The sequence below is a fragment of the Phalacrocorax aristotelis genome, chromosome 7 (assembly GCF_949628215.1).
Source record: "Phalacrocorax aristotelis chromosome 7, bGulAri2.1, whole genome shotgun sequence".
Classification (NCBI taxonomy): domain Eukaryota; kingdom Metazoa; phylum Chordata; class Aves; order Suliformes; family Phalacrocoracidae; genus Phalacrocorax; species Phalacrocorax aristotelis.
The window spans coordinates 28,435,108-28,459,435 of NC_134282.1; the positions used below are offsets into that span (position 1 = coordinate 28,435,108).

At 46.1% G+C, this 24,328-nt stretch overlaps 1 protein-coding gene across 1 annotated transcript; it reads right to left on the reverse strand.

Annotated features, from left to right (window-relative positions):
- Positions 1-573: 573 nt before the first annotated feature.
- C7H3orf70 (chromosome 7 C3orf70 homolog) lies at positions 574-22,496 on the reverse strand. Its single transcript, XM_075099514.1, has 2 exons — positions 22,133-22,496; positions 574-3,800 (listed from the first exon to the last, which is right to left on the reverse strand). The coding sequence occupies exons 1-2, from the start codon at positions 22,302-22,304 to the stop codon at positions 3,244-3,246; spliced, it is 729 nt and encodes a 242-aa protein (XP_074955615.1). The 5' UTR covers positions 22,305-22,496; the 3' UTR covers positions 574-3,243.
- Between the last annotated feature and the right edge of the window lie 1,832 nt (positions 22,497-24,328).

Below are 24,328 nucleotides of genomic sequence, written 5' to 3' on the forward strand. Positions count from 1 at the left end.
ATGCAGAGCTCACAGTGGATGGCAGGAATACAGGGCAGTGCTGCTGCCTCCAAGGAATGCAGAAGTGCCAGCTGTTGTGCAGAGCCCACCTGGCCTGGGGAGCAGTGCCAGCACCAGGTATCCCGGGGCCTGGCCTGCCCAGTGTGCTCACCTTCTTACCACTAGCATTAAGAATTACAAAATGGTGCCCCAGAGTGATGTTTCTAGCCTGCAGCCACATGTGAACCTCGTCAGAGGTACATCAAGGGGCTACAGCCAGCTGACCTCTCCCAGACATCAGCCTGGGCTTGCAGCTCTTTTCCCCGTTGCCCTCTGCCTGACTGGGGCAGCTCTCTTTTACAGGAGAGTGAGAACTGGGCTGTCGGGTTGCCCACCAGCCCCAGTACTTACCAGGTGCCCAACGCCAGGTGGGGCCAGGCCTGGTGTGCTCCACCTGGTCATTTACATTGCTCTGCCTAGCACTGGGTGTGTGTTTCAGGTGCTGCCTTCTGAAGCCATAAGCAACCCTTCCTTTGGTAAATATCAGAATGTTTCACTATAGCATGGAAAATACACAGTTAGGACAAGCAGAACTTCAGTTGTTTAGCATTTTATTAAAGAGGAAATATACACGCCTCTCCCTGGCAGAGTGGAGCAAGGAACCCAGGGCATGTCTCTTACAGCACATCTACACCAGTGTTTGTGCAAAGAAAAGAAATCACATTTCTGTGAAAAGTGTGTTTCTGAACTGGGGTATGTGATGGAACACAGTGAGAAACCTGCTGGTTTCTGTGCTGGCTGCTGAAACACTTTCCAGAATGAGCCCTGTCCCACACCAGGCTGCTCCACTGACATTTTACAGCTACAACAGAAGGAAGAGGCAGCTTATTGTGCTTAAGACATCTGAACAAATCCTGGGTAGGAGACACTCACAGCTTGTGAATATTGCTAATTACTTACAGTTAAGAAAGAATGTATCCTGACGACAGTGATATGAACCTGCAAGACCACTGGATCTTACAGTAAGTCTTAGTCATAAATACCCAACCAAATTTTGCCACGCTCACAGCCAGTGTCCCCTAATAGCAGGAGGCGGTGGCTCCTGCTTGCTTGCAGACAAGGTGAGCTCATGCCAAGTCAGAGGGTTCTGATGACCTTTCCTGTGCTTGGCACCCACAGCAGGAGCTGACGAGGAGCACCCTGTCCTCAGAAAGGCCCCGCTGCTGCTAGTCCTTTGGGAGGATGCATCTGCCAGCCCACCCTGTCCTCCTGGGAAGGAGAAAGCTGCCTCAGGGAAGAAAGCTCAGGCAGGCCAGGCACAAGAGCAAGCTTTTTCAGTCCTCCACTCAGACTATAATTGAAAGATTAAATATGAATAAATGCTGTAGGTTTATACATAATGCTTCCCTCTACCTATGGAACGTGTCTGATTGGTCAAAAGACACTAAAATGTTAGGAACCTTAGTTAACCAAGACCCTTAAAACCCTTAAAAAATAAATCCTATTTAGTTTTAGTATGGCCTTTGTTTAAATGCCCTCAGAAAAACAATATTTTCAGGTGCCTTGTGAGAAGGTATCTGTTCATGCAGTGGCCAAAGTTCTTCATTTAACAAGCATTGCACTTTTTTTATGTAAGTCATCAAAACTATAAAACCTATTATTTTTGTCTGAAAGTGTTAGTCTAAAAAGTACAGTATTACTTTATAACCGTTTACGGTAAACTCCTAGTACACGCGCATGTGACCATAGACATACTCTTGCCTAAACATTTTTCTAAAGATACTGATTACAAAGTGTATAAAATTATTAATACATTGTCAGGATACAGTGATAGATGAGCCATCCTATAACATGGACTATAGTATCAATCACTAAACTGTACACATTTATACAGCCTTATATTCACTATGACTTTTGAAACATAAACAGCAAATACACAAAGAACTTCAGTAATGCTGTTGAAAACACAGTTATTACTGACTCCAACTGATTCAAGCTGACTGAAATCTTCTGAAAATGACATTTTTATTTCATCAGGCAGGGCTGAAACCAAACCACCAGTGAGCCGGCTTGTGCTTACCAGCTATGTGAGGAAACCCCGGTCAGACTCCGCTCCTGAACTGGGCTCAAAGGAACAGGAGCCAAAGCATCCTCTCTCCGCTAGAATGACCTTAGGCAGTATTTTAACAAGCCCGTGTACTACTGAGCCCATGGACCTCCTCCCATGGGCACCGCCACGCTGTCCCCGAGCTCTGCCGACACAGTGGTGTGGCTGATAAACTTTTTTTTTAAAATATTCTTCAGGCAAATGCAGACCCTGAGGCCATTTGGTCCTGAGTACAAATGTCCAGCACCAAACAGCACAGGAGGAAGCAGCAGGCAAAGCTGAGGGCAGGTTTTGTGTGGAGGTAGTCACGTCCTTCACCTAGGATTTTACATTCCAGTCTAGCATGGTATCGGTTAGACAGCTGTGCTTTGGCTCTGCCTACTCTCTCCCCTGCCAAGCTGCAAAAGCCAGATTCCCCTTCCCGAGATCCATGTAAAAGGACCAGCTGGAGCCAGGCAACTGATTTCCCTCCAGAGCAAAAGTTGCCTTCTCAGGAGATTTCAGAGCCTGACCTAACTCAGCAGATGCTTGGTGCATAGCCTGGAGAAAAGTTGGAGGCACTTTGTGCATTCTCTAGCCTGCCATACCAACCTGCTGGAAGAGTGGTGCCAACAGCCTTCAGGAAGGGTTGCACCAACACGAGAGAAAGGATGGAAAACGCGCAAGGACAGACAGAGGCAGAACGAGCCTCTTGTCACCACACCTCACACAGCTGTTTGAGAAAAAATAAGGGCAACTTGGTTTTGCTGCGTGCAGGTGTGCTGCACTAGCTCACCCTCTGTGCTTTGAAGGCCCACTGCAAACAGCCTAACAGATTGAAACATCTCACGTGGCACATTGTTGTAGGAGTAGTATATGATGTAACCCAGACAAAAAAAGGGCCTGTTTCAGCTACAAGAGTCTTAAGATTTATCACTACCTTACGTGCAGACGTGGGAGACCTGATTAGGCTGAGAATATGTTAAAATTGCGCAGGCTGCTGCTAGTTCACCAATATGCAAGTCCCATAACTGCACTCCCATGAGGAATCGGAAATATCAAGTGCACTGGAAAAAGGGATTGTTGGAAAAAAAAAAACAGCACACCAGAAAATATAAATACTACAAAAACAACATTACTGAGTGGGAACTGGACTGAGCTGATACCAACTTGTCGGATCACACAGTGGTTTCTATAGTCTCAATCACTTCCATCTCGCACTGCGAGGGTGACAAGAGTGGGCATTCATCTGGTTCCCAGCTGCTATCTGGGCTGTAATCATCTTCTGAACTTAGCTCGGCTACCCCCTCTGTGTCCTCGTCACACGACTCGATGTAGTGAACCCCCACTGCATTGATCCCAGAGTCCTCAGAGCTGGAAGGGGACGAGCAGTGATCTGGTTTTGGTGTATTGCTCTCTTTTGTGATTAAGGCATTGCGAACAGGGACTTCCTCAGGCTTTATCTTGTGATGCACAGGGGGAGGCTGCCTCTGTACGTAGCACATCTTCCCATTGATGCATTTCACGCGGTAATTGTCAATGAAAAGGTCTGCAATTGTGCAGAACTGTGGGGAGTCAGGGGGCAGAGGGGGCTGGAAGACGGGTGCAAACTTCAAAAAGTGTTCGGTGAGTGAAACGGCGATCTGGATGGTGTTTGTAGACTCCCGAGGGCGAACGGGTATTTCGGTGCTGGGAAGCTGCTCTACAGGTGTCATGGGCTGATAGACATATTTACCTGCATGGAAAACAGAAAGGCAGCATTTAAAGAGTGTTATCTTTATATCAGCAACAAACCGATGCCATGATGCTTGCCCTTGGCCGTTAATAGTAACCAATGGTTCCCTGGAGTCAGCACCTGCTCTGTTTTCAATGGCCTCAAGGTGTTTTGTCATCTCCTGGCATGGGTTCGGTGACACTTAAAACTGTAGGTAAGCATAACCTTCCTTACCCCAATCCTGCTCCTCTTTCTCTGCCTCTGCTTTGAAGACACCTGTAGGACATAACTAATTCTAGAAATTTAACCCCAGGGGCACAACCCCATAGCTAAGAAGTTGGACAGACGGCAAGGCTGCCTGCACCCCTTTCTAGGGGAAACAACTGAAAAGATGCTCAGAGATATTTTTTTTAACTGAACACAGAGCAGTTGTAGCTTATATCTTTGCTACAATGCTCTAGATTTTATTATATTATTATTATTCCAAATGACAATGAGTCTCCCTGCATGCATTTAATGTTCTTTTTTTCTGGGGACTAAATTGTGCTTTGCTGTATTATAAACCAGAGGTTCATACATGACCGCAATTAGAATTTTAAGACAGAAAATAAGGGAATTCCCAAGCCATAGAAATGTTTTTGGCATCTTGATTATCTAGTTAGGTAGTAAGAAAATAGGATTATGTTGCTTACACAGAGCTGAACCAATAGCAGAAAATCAGTAGTTTGTTAGGAAAAACTGAGAAACCTGAGGCTATGCCTAAGACTGTAAAATGCTGCATTTTTATTTGCATGAAGCCTCTGAAAAATTCATATCTCCCTAGGGGTTCATACACTATGAAAGCACAAATTTCCAGAAGACTTGCACGTAGCAGGGCTCTCAGAAGAGTTTTGATACGCGAGTTGCAAATACTGCTTTGCAAAGGCAGAAAAACTATAAAAGCACTGAAGGACTGTATTGATGCTTGAAGCTCCCTAGGTAAGGAGCAGAAAGCCACCACTATCTCACTCCATTAATGAATCTGGCTGTGACGAGTTCTGCCACACATTTTTGTGTTTGCAGCTCAGAGGTAAGTGCAGCCCTTCTCTCCTGAATTACCCATTCCTTTGGAAGATCAGAGCAGTGATTGCATCTCTGCTCAGTGAGGCTGAGCATGGCCTGAGACAGCAGCAAGAGAGAAGGGCCGCCTTCTTCCTGAGGAATGACTTGCTCCCCCCATCATGCCTCTGCAGTAAAAAAACCTCATCCTCAGCCTGGGAATCCCTCGGAGACGTGGGAAGAGCTCAGACTGCAATAAGTTCCCAGCCAGCATGGCAGTCAGTGCCACAGCCGCCTGGTGAAAGCACTGGCAATGGGATGGGCTGAGAGATCCCAACTCTTGGCTGCAACAGTCTCTGGGGTGTTCGCTGGCTCTGCCAGCCCTGACGAGCCAGGGCCTACGTGCGGGCTGTGCTTTGCCAGCCCAGCTCCAGCATGTCACCAGGGGAAACCTCAAGTGCTGGGGAAGGCTTTTCCCACCTCTGCTGCACTGTTGGTACTGGAAGGGAATTGGCTTTTGTGAAAGTTGGCTGTGTTCCTCTGCTGGGACTTCAAACCCCCATCGCCAGAGGACAGGGAGAACAGAAGAGACAACACAAAGAGCACAGAACTGAAAGACGAGTTCTGGGGAACCCTGGAGCATGGGAGAGGCACGCCGTGATGCCAGCATGTGCAGAAAGCAGGCTTCGAGGACCGAGCACCAGACAGCTGAAGAGTAAAGCCCACCCCTGTCGTACCATGGGGGAGAACAGCCAACTGAGCCAGACCAAGAGCAGCGAGACAGTGCCAGTGGGTGGGCAGGGGAAAAGAACATTTTGTGTATAGATTTGACCAGCTCCCCTTGACAACCTCATCAAGCGCTCTTTTCCTATGATCTGTGGAATGATAATTGTTAGCAGAGCAACCAGAAAAGCTCAGTGAAAATAAAACAAGCTTTTTACCCTCCTGTTTGATTACATCTCGATAGCAGAAAATACAAAGACATCCTCTCCACTTACCATCTTTTCAACATACCATGGTCTCGTTTCTACACTTGCTGTGACTTGGAAGAATGAAGTGCTAGCATCAAACAACTGAACACTTCAACCACAGGCAGAGCAAAGGTCTTACTCCTCTGGAGCCCTTTGGAGCAGCAGCACAGCTATTTTGGTTCTGGCAGTCACTGCAGGATGGGGTCTCTCGGGCACTTTTCAAACCTTGCTGACACAACTTTTCAGGGAAGCTCTCAGGGGCAGGCGGGCAGACCTTATCTTCACAACCGCTGTAACAGCAGCAAGCGGTCCATGCTACCTGCCATCCGCTGTCCTCCAGAAATACTTTTTGAAATCAGTGAACATTAAATAGGCTACTGTCTTGCAAAGCAACGCAGATGACCAGATGCTGCTGGTTGGAATAGTGCCTGACAAAATTCAGCTCACGGAAACTGAAATGCAGCCTACCCTTGCCTAAACCCACGATGCTGTATTTATTCATATATTTGGAGTGCTTCTGTGTCAGCTCCTATTCCATTCTGTTGACAACCAACAATAAAAAACAGATACTAGTGAAAAAAAGGTCATCGACTCAATTCTGTGCCACCTCTATTTCAAGTGTCCAAGGAAGGCTCTGGTGAAGACTTTAACATGATCAAGAAAAAAAAAAAAGGTATTTGCACAAGAGGACTATATTTTTTCCACTTAAAATAGCCACCATGTTCTGGCAGAAGGCTGGGGAACACTGGGAGAAGCAAGCAGGCAATTTGAGCTAAGGTAGCTTACAGCATGGACATTGAATGATGAATCTTTGATTCACCAGTTTGATTTTTCCCCCCTCAAAAAAAAGTGGTGGCAGGGGGAGATGAGGCGTTACCTGGGAGCTCAGCTGGTTGTTTTACCATTGCAGCAGCATGTGGTAATTCTCTGTGTGTTTCAAAACTGCCCTGCTGGCACTAATTTCAGGGTAGAAGAGAACAGCAGCTATTCAGTTAACAGAGGATTTCAGATCCCCATTTGTGTGACCTTACAGTGGCCGAAACCGTTTCCTCACATTCCAAGGACAGTCTCTGCCAGGGTAAATAAAGTAGGAATTGCCCAATGGGGAAAAGGATAATTTTCGACAGGAACTGATTTCTACGTTTCTTTAGAATTCTGGTGCAAATTTGTTACGTTTCAGCTAGTTTTAGGGCCACATTTGTTTATTTTTGACAGATCAAACTTTCATTTCAAAACATGATCACTTCCTTCCCTTTAAGGGGTGCTGACACTCACAGCTGGGACTGTCAGACTGGATCACAGACAAAGCTGCAGTTGCAGCCTCAGTTACAACTCCTTACCCTACATAATGCATGTAAGCACATCAGCCATGATACATCCTATGAAAAAATAAATGCAGATATTTAAACTAAATCAACCCTGCTGCTGCAGCTTGCAGGATTGGCAGGGATGTCTTTTTCACAGAAAATTATCCCAAACGCACAAGTCCCCATGTTCTCTTGTAATACATCTTGGTCTGATCAAACTCCCTCTGAAATAAACTGCAATATTTTTGCTGACTTCAAACAGCTGGCAAAAGTCTATGATAAAATAGTATTTTGAGCACCTATTCTTATACATTCCTTTTAATATGCTAGCACATAATTTATTGCCTATTTACTCCAACGAAGCTAGCTGAAGAACTCTGCGAATGAGCTGAGCTGATGAATGCTCCTGTAAATTACAGTGTTTTGCACAAATACAGATGCCAGACTAGACACTGCATTGCAAGTTGTTTCCTGGGTCACTCACCACTGCTGCCTATGAGGAAGACAGTAATTTGGTGGAGGAAAAATATTGCACATGCTGAACACATGTCCAAAAATCAAACTCCAAATTCTGTGGAAAGCAGTTTGCTGCATTTGCAGAAGTTTGGGAAGCTCTCGAGCACTGTAATAGCTGCTCTGGAGAAGCATCACAGTTCTGGCTTTGCAGTTCCACCACCACGGCAAAAGGGCTCAGGGGAAACAAGAGCCTGTTCCTCTCCTGAGTGTTTAATAGGAAACGTATCAAACTAGGCTCTGCCAAAATTATGTTCATGGTCAGTCTCAATTGTCCATGACAGTCATATGCTAACAGATGATATGATGAAATGCGAGATGATGAGAAACTTCAGAAGGAGGTACATAGGCTATGCTTAAGTCTTTGTCACAACCAAAAGCCTGCACCAGCACCTACACTTTCTGCTGCTACAGGCTTGCAAAGTGTTAACCTCCATAAACACTACATCCCTCTGATTGCGGTCACAGTGACAGCAGTTTGTGCACAATAAGGAGGACTGTTTTTCCATTTCTTCATTATTCAACTGACCCTTGTGAAAGCCTAAAAACCAAATCCTCCAGAGAATTAGCACACTAAAGCTCATATTCAACTGCAAAACAACTATTCCAAATGTGTCCAAGGAGGTAAGTACTGTGCAGTATTCATCTTCCTGCTTTTCTGTTCACAGAAATATGATTTTTATTGCCAAATCGGATGGATGCTGTTCACCAAAGCCTTGGCTCCATGCCCCCAGTGACACCTGCCAGCAGGTTAGGGTTGAATCCAGCAGAGCAGTGAGCTCTATCATGACCTGCAGATCTTGAGCAAACTCATACAACTTGGAAATTTTTTTTTTATCCCCAAAAGTAGATGCTTACTTCCATATTTTTTATATATAGATATAGTCCATTTGTAGCATTGACTACCAGAACTATGTGGCTCATTGATTGGAGGCTGTATTATAGTGTCTTCTGCTTACAAAAAATTTAAACACAAGCCTTTAGAAGCAAGCCACGAGGTCATTTCTTTCTTATTTTTTTGCTAATTGAGCAGTCTGCATGCATCCTCACCGAACAGACACAGCAGCAATTTCCATGGCTAATACAAAATAACTTAACCATGAAATAAGCAGAAATGCTGCTTAAACATTTTATTCTCCATTTCCCTTCATCCCAGCATTCCAGTTTACCTCTGACACTTATTAACATGCTTGGCACAATAAAAGGAAGAATAAATCCACCTTTCAGCATTGAGGTTTCTCATAACAAATTCTCAAGTTTTACCCTCTCAAAATGCTACCTTGAAGGATTTTTTTTCTATTCTAATAAACAACAATACAAATTGCGATGCACTTCAGAAAATAATAAAATATTACTGTGGATCTTCAGTTGTGGATTTTATGAGTCAAAGTCAGCAACACATACTGCGTATATTTGTTTACATGCAAGACATTTAGCTACCTTTTAACTGAAACATAAAAGCTTTTTTCATTTATTCTTTCCTCTGCATCTGCTTGGACAAAGATTTCTACACCCCCCCAGCCTGCCAGCTCACCTACTCTCTAAAAATCAGTGGGTTAATGAAGACCTGCTAACCACACACCATTCAACTTAACCCCTACAATTTAACCCATACAACTTAGGAACTGCTCCGAGGTGCCTGAGCTGGCTGAGCGCTTGTGGTGAAAGCACCTAGCCAAAGTGCACTGGAGGAGAACCAGCTTTGATCTTACCAGAGATTTCAGTGCCTTTGGCTGTGATGGGTGATTCAGGGAGGCTGAAGCAGCGACCTCAACCATAGGGCAAAGCATACGGGCTGACATTTAGGCAGCTGTGTGTTCCTACTGAATAAGGGTGTGCAAAGAGTGTGTGCAGTCAGTGTCCATGGTTTAACAGCAGAGAGCCGCTCTTTAAGTGTTGGTGACGTGTTTCTGCTTGAACCTACACCTTTGTAACAGCACCAGTGACCTCTGGTTACAAAGTCAGCTAGGATTCTCACTCCAGCCATGCAAGGCCCTCCTCTTGCCACACATAACCCTGTCAAAAAAAAATCAGCTTACATGGGAGGGAAATCATTCCCACTAGAAGAACATTAAAAAAAAAATTCTAACTAAATACCGCACAGCTTTGAAGGAATGAAGGCAAAGCAAGTAGTCATAATGCATGTGTAACAGGAGACGGTATTAGCTTGGAGGGATTCTGCATTACTTTAAGGAGAGTTCACAACACAGGGGCTCTTCCACATCTCTCTGCATGGGAAAACATTGGAGATCAGCTTCTCAAGCACTGGCTTTCTTCGCAGCAAAAGGTGGAGAACTACTAAGTGTTCTTCCAGTGGGACTGGTTTCATATATCACCACTGTGGCAGAAGAGGCAAGTCTTTCTCTTTAGGAAGAGCTGACTGGATGCACACCCCTCTGTTGTCTGAATGAAGTTGTCTCGCAGGTGATGACAGCTACAAGCTGGAGTAGTGTGTTGCTGCCTGGATTGGGACAGTAGTCAAAGGTCAATGAATAAACTGTCAAACACCCAGCTGGTTTTCCAAGATCCCCAGGGCAGTGGGTGGCACAGGTGGCAAACAGCTCTGCTGTAACAGGCTGGCCCACGGTCAGCTCCAGCCCATGAACAAGAAGGAACCAGATATTGTTTCACAACTGACAAAGCAGAAAGTCAGGGCAGATGGAGGGTTTTCCTCCTTTACCAACTAACGCAAAGCTCACTGCCTACAATCTGGAGATGTACGTTGAAGGGCACTCAGCAGCCTACACCTGTTTGACGTACCCACCACACCTTTTCTTCAGAAGTGGTCAGCGGAGCAGAAGGGTCATCTGAAAGTGTGATACTGTTCTGAGCACAATATATGGGGCTGCTGCCTTCCAGCCCCACAGGCTGCAACAGTGGACAAAAATGACTGCCCCCAGCCTTCCTCCTCCTTTTTCTCTCCAGTTATATGCACAGCTTGCAAACAAAGATTGCCCTAACCATAAATATTCACCAAGGTCTATAATAGCATCAAATTACACTTTGCTTAGAGCACAGGAATAGCTTTCTCAGAAGGGCGAGAACAAATGGAAGGAGAAACCCAGAGTACATTTACAGATGGGACATGAAAAAAACAAAAACAAAACAAAACAAAAAACCAAACCGCACTGCCAAACCAGTTCCCATTTCTTTGTATCATATGGAATAGCCACCATCATGTTGTATCTAGCAAAACATCATAGGCTGTGCTGGGACCTTGAGACATGGAATAAGCCACTAGAGGAAAAGAAAAATATTTCAGGATACTGAGGCACTGTCCGATTTACAGTACAAGCTCAGGTAAAGCTGAACTGTGCCATTGGTGGTTATAATGAAGCATAACTAAAATGCTTGTCAACATTGAAGGAGCCTTGTAGATGAAGATATGCAACACCTTAAGGCAAATGACACTTTTGCCCTGTGCTTCTTCCAAACAATTTTGAAAAAGCACTGAGGCTGTTCAAACAAATTTCTAGTGCAGGGAATGAATACAGAGCATCCTGCACATTTCCAGTAGTTCTGGCATAGCTAGAAGGCACAGTAAGGGATCATAAAAGAGACTCCAAGGACACAAGCCAAGTCTGCAAAGGAATACCAGTTACCCCACCACCACCACAAAAGAAAAGGAAGTCGTGCAACAGGACCTTAGCAGTCTGGGAAAACATTAGCAGGCTCTGACTTAACAGAAGTACCATTACAAACACACCCCTACATGAGAGCGCTAACAAATGCGTCCCATTCCCGACCTCATGCAAGCAGAGAAAAGAACTGGTCTAGCAATGTTTCTACACTAGCTCCTCCAGCAGTGATTTTGTACAGTTGCCAGTTCTCATGTGAAGGAGCAGTGTTCCCTCTCATTGCTGTATAGCAAGAGACAGCTGTGACAGCCCTTGACTTGATGAGCCATGAGCTTTTCACAGAAAACCAAGAAGGTGTGAGGGGGAAATAATTAAGTTTTTCTTCATCAAATTTGTATTTTAATGCCCTTTTGTCTTGGTTTGTTTTAAATACAAAAAGAATCATGATTGTACATGCTGTGAGCTGTCTAAGCCTTTCAGGGCTTTCTGCTCACATCAGCTTAAGAGCAGGTAACTCTTAAATGCAAACAGGCCCTGGAGCTTCTTTCTATCATCCCTGCTCTTTCCTCTCATTTCTTACATGGATTTACCAGACTTGAAGAAAAAGCAACCCTGGAGGCTTGACAAATGTTTCATGCAGCCACAAACCCTCTTTAAAGGGGCCATATTTTCTCACCAACCATTGTAAGGAAACAGAATATCAACACCTGAAAAGGTAATGAACAGCAATACAAATACACACCATTTGTGCATCCTGAAAGGAGCTCTTTCCTCACACTTCTCATAGGTACTACTAACCCCAGCTCCAGCCCAGCCCCACGTGGATTACAAGAGCACACACACACCACAGCGCAGGAATGAAAAGCGTAGCAGACAGTCTCAGGTACGTCCACAAGCACAACTTACAATGAGCACAGCAGCTAAGCGCTGGCTGTCACAACCTGAGCTCTGAACCCAAGCATATTTGCCTTCCAACATCCCTTTACAAAGCTACCCCAAAGGGGAGAAGAGCCACTCTGCACATTTCTCTGAAAAATTTTATCCCCAACTTACACTAGATGTTTTTTAAATTCAGTCGAGAAAATAGCAAAAAACAGCTTAGTGCTAAATATTTATTCTACAAAACCATCCCTGTGCACCATCTGCTCAAGCTTCAGCATCCCATCATTTTCATGCAGACAGACAGTGTGCTAATATGGTAACAAAGAAGGATAAGCACAGATCAGTGTCAGAAGCTACCTAGAAAAAAAGGCATTTCCTGGTATAGAGAAATCACAGGCACTAGAGAGACAAGTTACAGTCTTCTTCCAGGTGCACAGTATGTGCTGCAGGGGGGCACCCATGAGCCCCTGTATGAAATGGGAATGTTTTCCTGTGAATTCTCAAATATGCAGAACAACACACGGGCTCTTGAATTGAAAGTCCTCTCCAAAGGACTGTACCATGTAAGAAAGATCCGCACTCTCCACCCTCAGGAGACAGCCCAAACAGACAGGCAGAAGGTTGGTTTTTGTAGCTTGGAATAGATGCATCTTTATGGCTACAGCCTGTTTTCCTGGTAGGCTGACAGGAAAAACAACGGCATATGCGATGTGCTGTACCTGTGCTACTCCCTTCCCTGTTGTCAGAGTACAGGGTCTGCTGACACGTCATCTGTGTGGTGGCCTTACCTGAGCATGAGCCTTCTGGGCTTGACAAACAACACATTCCTCAACTTCATTGCTGGGAACAGCATCCTTATTATTAATACAGGCCATTCTTTTAATCCTTGTCCTATTGCTTCTTCTGGTGCCTACATACACACATACTTCATTCAAACCAATCTTCGTATTTCCATTACAAGCCTCTACTGAACCCACTTCTGGAGAATTTAAAGGACTCCTCTCCCTGCTTATGCTGAGAGTAGGTCACCATGTGGAGCTGATGTATGCAGGTATGGGTGCCAACCCTTCCCTCAGAGGGGTGTGGGATCCAGCAATGCTCTGCATGAAAAAATACCAAAACCAAGTACCACATTTGGAGGTGGAGGAGGTGGGCTGTCATGTCAAACACTGCCTCTACCAGCAAATGGCTCAGAGCAGCTGGACAATGCAGGTGGGAGCGAACTCAAGCACTTGCTGCTGTGGCAGGGTAAGCAAACACTGGCAGAGAGGTAAAAGCATTGCCCTCAGTTTCACACCAAGATCCCACAGCACCAGCTGGAGAACACTGAGATCAAGTGACACAGGGTAGGAAAACCAAAGGAAAAGGCGAGTGCCTTCTTTTGCCTGCCCTGCCTACGGATGGGCTAATGCTTAGTGGACTGCAGTAAGACTGCAAGAGTTGATCAGTCCACCCTGACACAACTGGTGGTGTCCAAGCCTTTCACCAGTGTCAAGAGGCACTTGTGAGCAAGTGGAAACACCTGGAATGTGCCTCAGGATAAGCAAAGCACTAAAATCCAAACAACGCACAGCATGAAGTATGAAGCAGCCAAGCACCCTGCCTGAAATGGCTGCAGGTGTGCTCCAACACTGGCATCACATGTCAAGCAGTGAGAGGAACCACAGCAGAGTGTGCTCTTGCTGGGCACAGCAGGAAAAAGGCTTCAGGGCTGGGTGCAACTACACAAGCAAAACAAGCAGTTTTGAGAGCATGCATGTGGACTCTCAAGCTCCGCAGCCACCAGTGAGAACAAGAATACAGATGCATGCCTCTTGTTGAAAATGTTTTACAACATAGGTTATATACAAATTCCAACTGTTACGTTGCCTAAAGTATGGATATATTAAAAACAAGGTCCAGTTGCCAAGCAGTCAGATTTTACTTTCCGAGTAGGCTTTTTACTTCCATCTATGTGAATATACTGAACTATTGGCAAAAACATCTCTAAATTGCACCAACTGCACTTCTTGAATTCTGTGATCAGTCACTACATAAAAATTGATTAGTGGAAGAATCAAAACCATTATGAAAACATACTCTGTATCTTGTGGACAGGTAAATTCATGAAGGTGCTGGAATAAAAACCACAACACACTACAACAGGGTCATTTTATATGCACAGAATTTTATGCGGGGGGGTGAGGAAGAGGGAGACACGCACTACCTGGAATCCAATCTACTGTCAACCAGCTTTTTACATTAGTATAAGCTTGTGCCACCCATCAACAGCTAAGACCACACTGTCACAGCTGTCTTTCTGGAACATCTTACAATGTTTGTCAGTAAAGCATTTTGCTTTTTGTCCCTTATAGAAATGAAAATTTCTGGTATAGCCCTACCAATGTGCAGAACTAAGTTACCAAGGCTTGAAGTGAGTCATGAAGTGTAAGGCAGCATCGTTTAAATTGAGAGCCATTACATAAAAACACCCCAAGATGCCCATTCTCTATAAGCCCAGCTCTGCTGGTTGCATCCACATGATCAGCAACAAAACAAATCCTTGATGAGCATACAGGTGCTGCCAGGAAATTTGAGGTCCTGTGCCAAGTACCTGAAAGCCCTCTTCAGTGCTTCCAGCAAACCTGAGCACACAGCTCTGCAGACCTGCAGGATTGTCACCATGGAAGTGACAACCTTGTGACTGTTTGTCTCATAGGGCAATGCAAGGATATGACCACTGACCATGAGCTGCAGTTTAAGAGATATGAAACATCCATCAGCAACCGCAAGAGTAAGGATCACGTGTTAGGAGGAACTGCAGTCCTGTACTTCTGCATTTAGGCACTTGGAGTAGGCACACTCACAGAGTCAAGAAGGCAAACAGATTTCCTCACCCGCAGAGTCCACGAAGGAAGCCACACACTCGCCACAGGCACTGTACTCCAGTACAGATTTTATCTTTGAGCTGTTACTCTGCAGTGAGAAAAGTGCCTGAAGCCTTTTACCAGAATGAAGATCCCTGAGCAGGAGCAGAGGCTCAGCTGTCACTGCGAAACTGTTCAGAACATCCTGAATTCACAGACAACCACACCAGCCGACAGGACACAACGTTAATTAACTTTTCCTTCAGAAGTACTTGCTTTTGGTAGGAAACATCCATGGCCTTATCATTTCAGGCTGGTCCTGCACAGGCTTCATGAAAACAGCAGGTTAACTCTTCAAGCAGCTACAGAGAAGAGGTGTCATTTATCCGCAATTCTCAGGGGCTCTTACCAGCAGATCACTGAGTTTTGGACAAGCAGACATAATTCTTTGTGAATCATGATCCTTAGATGGATGGACAGATAATAAAACACAGCCTCATAGTCATGCATGACAAACAAGAGTTTTTGGCTATGAGTTTTGGTACACAAGGCCCCTTTTTCTCAGGACTTTTGGACCATTAACAATCTTATATGAGGCATAGAAGAGTCAGTCCTACAAGATGTACTTAGACCACAGTCTTTGAATTCAAGTTACTTGCTCTATTCCTGTTAAGTGATCTCAGGGGTTTTGTTAATAATTATAATAGAACATACATGTCTCTAAACATAACTGCATTATAGTGTGGACTTCAAAATGAATGACAGCAGGTTCTTTCAAAGGCGCTGATGTTCCCACAGGGTATGATGAATCAACACTTGTGGATTCTCTGAGACACAGCATCAAGACTACATTCATACTGTGATTTGTGGATTATAACTAAAACCAGAGCAACAAAATGCAATCCAGGTCCAGAATGGTGCACCCATAAAAACTGGCAGATAAATGTTTTCCCTTAGAGTTACACTTCAGAATATATTACGCTGACATTCTTTCCTTCATTGTGTACAGCTTAGTGAAATGAAGCTAGAATATCATAGCTTTTCAAAATACAGGTGAAGAGGAGTTCTTGCACAGCCACAGGCAGCAAATCCTCATTAAAAGTCTTCTTGCATTACAAGCTGAAAAATCCAACATTCTGCAGCTCTTGCCTGGTGCTGAGCATAATTCCTTGCTTGTGCACAAATATTTTGTCCAGATACACAGGCTTAAATGGGATGGATGTTCAAGTCCTTTTCACAGCAAAAGCAAACGAAAAATGCCTATTTCTCCTAGGATTTGTAATCATCCTCCCACCAAGACAGGCTGTTTTCAGAGAACACCCAGCCCCAGGGTTCATAGCCCCACTGCTACACTCCTGTTTAGAGAGTTTTCCACAAAGAAAAATGTATGAGCTACTCCAAATATTCAGTCTCAGAATTTAAAACATAAGCATGTTACAACTCCCTTTTCATGTTTACCCAACAACTCAATCATGAGGATGTAATTTTGCCCTGTGGAACAGCACTGCTGGAAATTCAGCTGCCACCACTAGTGCCAGGCTGGCTACTTCCAGTAAGGTCCAGTCTACATCACCTTTCGCCAGCAGAGATACATGTGAAGCACTGGTACACTACTGCCCTTTTACTCTCTCCCAGATGTGGCGAAGAGTTTTGTAGCCACCAAAAACTGAAGCAAAGAAAACCCACCAGAACAAAAGCAAAGCTTTTGGAGATCTACAGTGTGTGCAATGCTGCAGAGTGCCCCAGGGCTTATTTTAGGATCCCCTTCAGGGTTGTAGCTGTTCTCTAATATGGAGGGATCAACAGAAGCTGGCTGGCAGGCAGACACAACTCCTCTTTAGACCCCCATGCTCTGTCACAGCACACCTGAATACCTTCAATAACCATTTTAGCTCACTTACCAGTGGTCTGTTACAGGAAAGAAAGGCTGCCTTGCTGATTCCCCACTTACAGTTCCCACAGGCAGACTGGGTTCTGAATAATTACACAGGCTTCAAAGACTGTCAGAGCCTGTGCTGATAGCTTCTGTCACTCCAGAGGTGGGAGAGACACCACAGAAATGCTACTTGTGTGCACAGGGCTACTTATATGCTGCACACATCACTACATAGCAGGGGAAAACATCAGCGCCTGGCGCATGGGGCCAGGGTGTGTATCCTGCCAGAGGACCAGTAGGAGATGCGATGCGACATCCAACACAACATCTTTCTCTCTGGAAGAGGTATAATCAAGGCTGGTCTCAATAGAGATCTTTCACCAGTTTTGTGGGTCAGAAAATAAATGTTTTTATTTAAAAATGGTATAAAATAAGCCCACTGGTATTTCAAGTAGGGAAGAATGTGAGAAACACATCTGCTCAGAGTACACCCAGGTGCACTGACTATACCGATTTGCTTCATTCCCTGGCAGCAGCTGCAGGAGATGGACAATCGCCTCTCACCACCCAAGCACACAGCAGAGACTGACCGCAGACCCAAAACTATGACTGGCTGATCCACCTCTGGGGGACCTGCAGATGCCTGTAAAACAGACGTAATGAGGAAGCAGTGGAGCTTGCTCTGAAAGCGAAGAGAAAACCTGGTCTCCCTGTTCAGCAGGCAGATGAACAAGAAGTGTAAATATATTCTGATTCTGTGTCCCCAGAATGTGTGCTGGCACAGCCAAAATCAGAGAAGTCCTTCTCCCCAAAACCACCTAGAAAACCCATGCCCTGCGTGGCGTGCCACCCATCACATAAACCCATTTTCTTCTCTTGGCTGAGGAATGACAGTTTCTTGCCAAGCCTGCCTGACCTCAGGCAGAAACTGCCAGGTCTGGATCTAAACTCAGGGCGTAACAGTCCCAGAATTACATGATGCACACCAGGGAGCAGGAAGCTATTTCAAGGCACACCTGCAAGTGTTACACACCACTTCGCAAAATGCAAGGGCTGGGGAGCATTTGTATCTTTTAAAACCTATACTGCTACCACAATCTTTTTACAGGTCTGAGCCTAGCAACTGTTTTCCTGACCTCCGAAAGGACACCTCACAGCTTTCACTGATGCTCAGTTTGTTTCCTTATAAACGGTCCAAAACAGCTGAATCTTGCAAAAGTGGTGGAACTGAAATTTACCTGCTGCATTTAATTTTCAATATAAGATATGCAGGAAGCTTTAAGTAACTAAAAGTCTGCTTTTTTGATGCTGAAATGGGGCAGGGGGAAATCACGAAAAGGCTAATACAAGGTAGCACAATTACCATCTATTGATACAACTGTTGTGAAACGAGTATTGTGGAACCATTATTCATAACGTATTTTTTATAGCTGTGACATAATATACTGAGAGTTTCGCAAGGTACTTAATATAATGCAAGACATTCCAATTAAAAAATGAATGCAGTTGCAACAGAATACCCTATTTTTGCATTGTCCAGGGATGAAGCCAATCTTGTAATTGTATCAAGTGTGATGCTTTCTGTGGTGAGCTAATTCTTAGGAAGTAACATTAGCAACACACAAAGGCCTGTGGTCAGGACAGATGTAAGCCTGAGGATCTGATGCCTTCTGACAGAAGCAGGTACCACCACACAGCCAGCAGCCTCGCAGGCAGCATCAGTCCAAATCAGAGGCGCAGCAGAAATCCAGATGTAAGGAAAGGACGGCAGGCACCTTGCTGCAGACGTGCCTCTGGTGCATGTTTTCTCTGACTCTGGAAAAAGTACATCTGAGTAATTTAAGGCTCTCAACCTGTGTCTAATAAAAAAAACCCCACAAGGCTGTCAGAAGGGAGAAGAGGAAAGTAAATAGGGGGCTGGCACCCTGGCAAGGGGAACGCATGCAGGAATAGACTGAAAGGGTGCAGTGCAAGCAACAGAAACATGTAACGGGACAAACATAGGGGCTGGAGTCGAAACACCTCTTAGGCCGACACCTTCTCTCCTGCAGGGAAGAGGACTCCGAAGGCTTGAGCCTTCATCCTGCTTCCACATGGAGACAGAAGTCAGCAGGCACACAGATATCCAGCAGCACATGGGGGAAGGGTGCTGTAGACGCCCATTGCAGCATGACACGAGGTGCTGCCTGCTCTCCCAGAGCCCTGATACCCACAGAGCCAGGAGCCTCCAGTGACACCCAATGCACCCTGCCAGTCCTCGCATCTGCAGCCTCCCAAGCCCACCGGTGTTGTATGTTTTGCATGTGCTTTCTTACAGAGGTTTTAGTTGGGTTCAGAGCTCCCCAGGCACAGCGACACGTTAGAGAACCACCTCCCATCTCACAAGGGAATCTGCTCCCCACCAAGCCTGAAACAGACTTAAAATGACCCAAAATAAAATCCCAGGCTTAGACACAGAAGACACACAGATACCCACAGCACTTGAGGTTCTAGGAGCTGTTTGTATACACTAAACAGTCTCTGTGATCTCACCTGCCAGCTATTATTGCCATTTTACAGAGAAACATCGGAGGTAAAGAGAGCGCCTAAAGTACTGCTCACTTCAGAGCATGCCAACAAAAATGGCTTTGGGGAATTCAGACTAGGTTCTTTCTCAATTATTACTACTATAGCCAAGTGGCTCTGCAATGCTAAATTGCTTCTGTCACTGAGGTAAGCAGATGTGATCCTGAATACACATGAGGAGACAATCTACTCATTGTAGCAGTGGTGAGTTTTTGTAATTTTTCAGTGTAAGTGCACTTTTACCTAGTTTACTTTCTCCAGGACCTTGGTCATTGATGGAAAATAATACTTCAAAGGCCATTTTAATTGATGTAGAGCTTCCTGTACCCCAATACAGCTCTTCAGAGTCACAGAAAACCACTTTCAAGAACCCTCTGAGGATTCCCAAGCCAGTATTACAGCACTGTCTTTATGGAAAATAACTCCCAACACCACTTAATTACATCTCTGACCTCTGTACAATTTTCCATTATAGACCTCATTCTTACCCCTTTTAAGTCCAACTCAGCTCACTCTGCATGAGTAGGATACAAAGAGACCCTTAGCTCTGAAATTTGCATTACGAAATAAGGGGGCAAGAAGGGAGCACACTTCTTCATGGCTTTCAGAAGATTAAACAAGAAAATTAGGTATGTGACTTAATTTAAAATCACAGTTTCACAGGGCAAATATATCTCTTAGCTGTAAAGGAGGAATTAAGAAGGAAGTCTCCACTTCTTGCAAAAGCTATAATTATTTTTAAATCTTATGATTGCCACAGGGAAGCTAAGGATTGGATAGGACCTCAAGTGGCCCTTCCAAGAGGGAATCCGCTCCATGTAACTCCTAAGAGACACCAGTCTAAGCCTTCCTTAAAGACCTTCAAGGACCATGATTCCTCACCTTCTTAAGTACTCTGTTCCCTTGCTTCATGTCTCTTCCTAGTTAAAATTTCTAATATCCAAACCTAAATTTTCCTTGCCACAGATAAGTGATAACTGGTTATCTTCCAAGTCTGTGTAGAGAAGGACTAGAACACAGCTTTCTTTGCAAGGCTACCTTTACAGTTTGCCAAGCTCGTCTCCCCTCCCTCTACTAATCTTTTACAGCCCAAGCAACCCGTTTGCTTTTGCATCCCCTTGTAAATTGTGTTTTCTGAGCTGATCACTGTGATCTCCTACAGAACTTCCCCAGTTTTCCTACAGCTTTTTTAAGTGCAATGCTCAAAAACTAAGCCCATCAGTCTGGTTTCATCATTACTGAACTGAAGAGACTAATTAAATTGCATGCTTGCAATGCTCCTGTTAATGCACCCCCAAATGAAGGCTCGAGTTCTGGTTTTGGATTTTCTACCACAAAGGCCTCCGGCTGCTTATGCACACTCAGTTTGCGATCCATCTTAATCCCCAGATCCTTCTCCGTAATGTCACTTCTCCAGGCGTTCCCAGTTCTGCTTTGACATCCCCTTCCCAGGACCACCCCCAACTGATTTCAGGTAACACCTCCAGTTTATAAACACCATTTCAAGGTCTAATCCTGTACACCAGCGTGCTTATAAGCACATATATCTTGATAGTGACCACAAATAACTGAGACCAGAGAAATTTTGGAAGAGTATATCTAAGTCATAACTTGAGGGCCTTTGTGTCATTGATGAAATGCCAGTGAGAAATCCCTGTCCCTGTGCAGCAAGTGACTATGGCACCCTCTCACACAGCCAGCTGTGCCACCACACAGTACTCATTTTGGGGCACAGACAGGAAAAAAACCATTGTTCCTAACTGATTTCAAATGAACCCCATATCAAGGTGAAATTCCTAAAATGCGTATTTAATTCAAATAGAAGCTCTCATCCAAGTAAAAGGTGGCTTTTTAGGTAGGCCTAAAAAAGGCCTTTTCCTAAGCAAAATTTGCAAGAAGTGCCTGTGAAGGAGAATCCATGTAGGAGATTAAAATACAAGGAGAGATGGTGACAGACTTAAAAGGAGAACGGCATGGTAGGAGTCAAGGGACATCTTCAGCAGCACCAAGCACCCCCCACATAAAGATCCAGTTTTAACCCCGACCATCCAGGCTTTAAGGTCTCCAAAATGCAACATGACCTAAGTATGCAGCTCCATCACCATTTCCTGACCTCGTACCAACACGCTGTTTGAAATACCTGCTCTTCAAGGCTGTATGTGATTAATTATTCATCAAACTATGTTTGGATATCCACAGTTCAATCCCTGCCTCCATGATTACACCCATCAGTACCTTGAATACAGATATTGAAGTCATTGGGTGCTGTTTCAACAAGGTTGGATTTTGAAAGTGACTATCTACTATATATATCCTAAAGCAGTTACTTCCCTACTCAAAAGATTTTGAGCATGCCTGTAAAAAGAAAACAATTAGAACCGAGAACGAAGTAGCTGGTGGATGCTTCCCCCAGTGGAAAGGCCAGCCGTCCGCACCAGCAGCAGCGATGTGCCAGGGCAGGAGCCAGCGCCACAAGCAGCTCACCCTTCGGCCCTCGCCCGGCTCTGGGGGGTGTCCGGCCCTGAAGGGACCCTCCCCGACCGCCGCCGCCGGCCGCCCCTCCGGGAGCAGCCCCCACCCAACTTCGGGGTCCCACCGCGGCAGCCTCGCCTCGCCTCGGGCTCTCTGTGGGGGGACCATAAGGGGTTGTGGGGGACGGGCTGCTCCCGGCGCGGTCGGCCGGAGGCCCCGCCGTGGGACGGGGCGGTGAGCGGGCCCCGGGCGACCGCTAGGACCGTTGGGACCGTTAGGACGCGCGCGCTCGTTCGCTCACTCACAGTGGCACCATCCCAGGTGGCAGCACCAGTGGAGGCGGAAGCAGCGGCCGTGGCTGTGGGTGGCGCAGAGGGACAGCCCGTCGCAGGGCTGGAAGTCGGGTCTGCCCGCGCAGCTGCGGGCCAGCGCCTGAGCCTCGTCCAGCTTCTCGCTCTTCGCCGCCGCCCCGCTCATGGCGCCGCCGCTCCGCCCGCAGCCCCCGCGCCGCAGCGGCCAGGAGGAGGAGGAGGAGGTGGCGGTGGTGGAGGAGGAGGAGGAGAAAGAGGAGGAGAAGGCGCCGAGCCGCAGCGGGGACCGACCGCCCGCCCAGCGCCGCGGGGGGCAGCGCCGCGGGTAGGGCCCGGCCGCCCGCTCCGCCGGCTCCTCCCCGGCCCGGCCCGCCGCCCCTCCCGCCGCCCTGGCCCCCCCGGTCCCGCCCGTAGCCGGGAAGGGGTGCGCGGACCCCGGGGGTGAGGCGCGGAGCCAAAAGAAGAGCCGCTCCGGGAGCAAGGTGCCTCCGATTGCGGCTTGCCGAGGCTGGAAGTCAGGTCACCCCGCAGGCTGCGGGACCCCGGGGACACCAGCTCTGAGCTGTGCGCGCAAGGGCCGCTGTTGTAAATTTTCATAGAATCATTAGGGTTGGAAAAGACCTCTAATATCATAAAGTCCAACTGCCAATCCAACACCACCATGCCACATCTACACGTTTTTTGGACACACCCAGGGATGGTGACTCCACCACCCCACTGGGCAGCCTGTTCCAGTGTCTCACCACTCCTTCAGTAAAGACATTTTTCCTAATAGCCAATCTAAACTTCCCTTGATGCGTCTTGAGGCCATTTCCTCTCATCCTATCACTTGTTACTTGGGAGAAGAGACCAACACCCACCTCACTACAACCTCCTTTCAGGTAGTTGTAGAGACCGACAAGGTCTCCCCTCAGCCTCCTCCAGACTAAACAACCCCAGTTCCCTCAGCCGCTCCTCATAAGACTTGTTCTCCAGTTGACCCATTATGAGATTTAACTGATTTTCAAAGGCATCTCAGCAGCAGGAGCACACCTGCATGAGCAGCTACCAGTCCTGGCTAAGCCAGTATGGCTCTCAGCAGAGATGAGCAGCGCCAGCCACCCCTGGGCCACCCAGCTCTCTGAGGATCCCCCTCTCACCCCTGCCACGACAGGGTGTGCAGAGCTCGTCTCTGGACCCCACCAGCTTGTTAAATGGGAGCCAGGCACCCTTGCATCTGGACAGCAGCCTCCAAGGAGTGTGACAGGGAGGCAAGCAGGTGCGATTACATGATCAGGTGCAAGTGATCTGGAGTGCTCCAAGTGTGTAGCTTTTGGCCCTTTTAGGAGGCAGGTGGACACAGATCATCCCTGCAGTGTCAGAGGAGCAGGGGACTGAGCTGCTTGCACACGTGGCCTGTGGCAACAGGCAGTTCTTGTTTTATGTTTTATTCTTCATGCTACTTATGCTCAGATCATCTAATCAGGAAAACCATTTCATTCTAAGCATGCCATGATTTTAAAAGCACTGATAAACTTTGCCTTCCATTTAGTAAAATAATCAGCAGATATAATTTTGGTTAATAATGATATGAAAGTGTATTGTTATTTTCCAAAAGTCATACCCTTAGGCCAAAATTAAAGTTTGGATTTATCTTGAGCAGTGGCTACATTATTTGATTTCCTCAGTGTAGTGGTTGGGCCTGTTTCCCCATCATGTTTGAAAGTAAATTGTGTTTTTATTGCCCCTCTGTACTAAAAGTACCAAAAGTGTTGAATTCAGCTTTCTATTAGAACAGAAATCAAACTGGTCATTTTCATAATCACTTATCTTTGTACAATACCCAATAGCTCTTTGTAAGAAGTAGTCAAAAAATACTTCCTTTTCTGTGTTCTCCAGAATATTCCCAGACAGTTCCTTTGGGGTCTGTCCTTGGGATAGATCCCAGAGGTCTCCCCATGCTGTACATCCTCCTGAAGATGTGCCGAGAGAATCATTTGCTTCTTGCCAACAAAAAGAGCTTAAGAACAACCAAGCTGCAGGTGTATCACTGTGATCTGCTGTGTGTTTTATGGGTAAAAACAAGGGATATGGGCCATAACTGCAGAGCACAGAGTTGCACTGAGATTTTGAACAACCCCTGACTGTCGTCCCTGACTCACAGTACAGACTGGCTCCCTGCAGCACTGCTGGCCCTGGGGTGTTTCACTG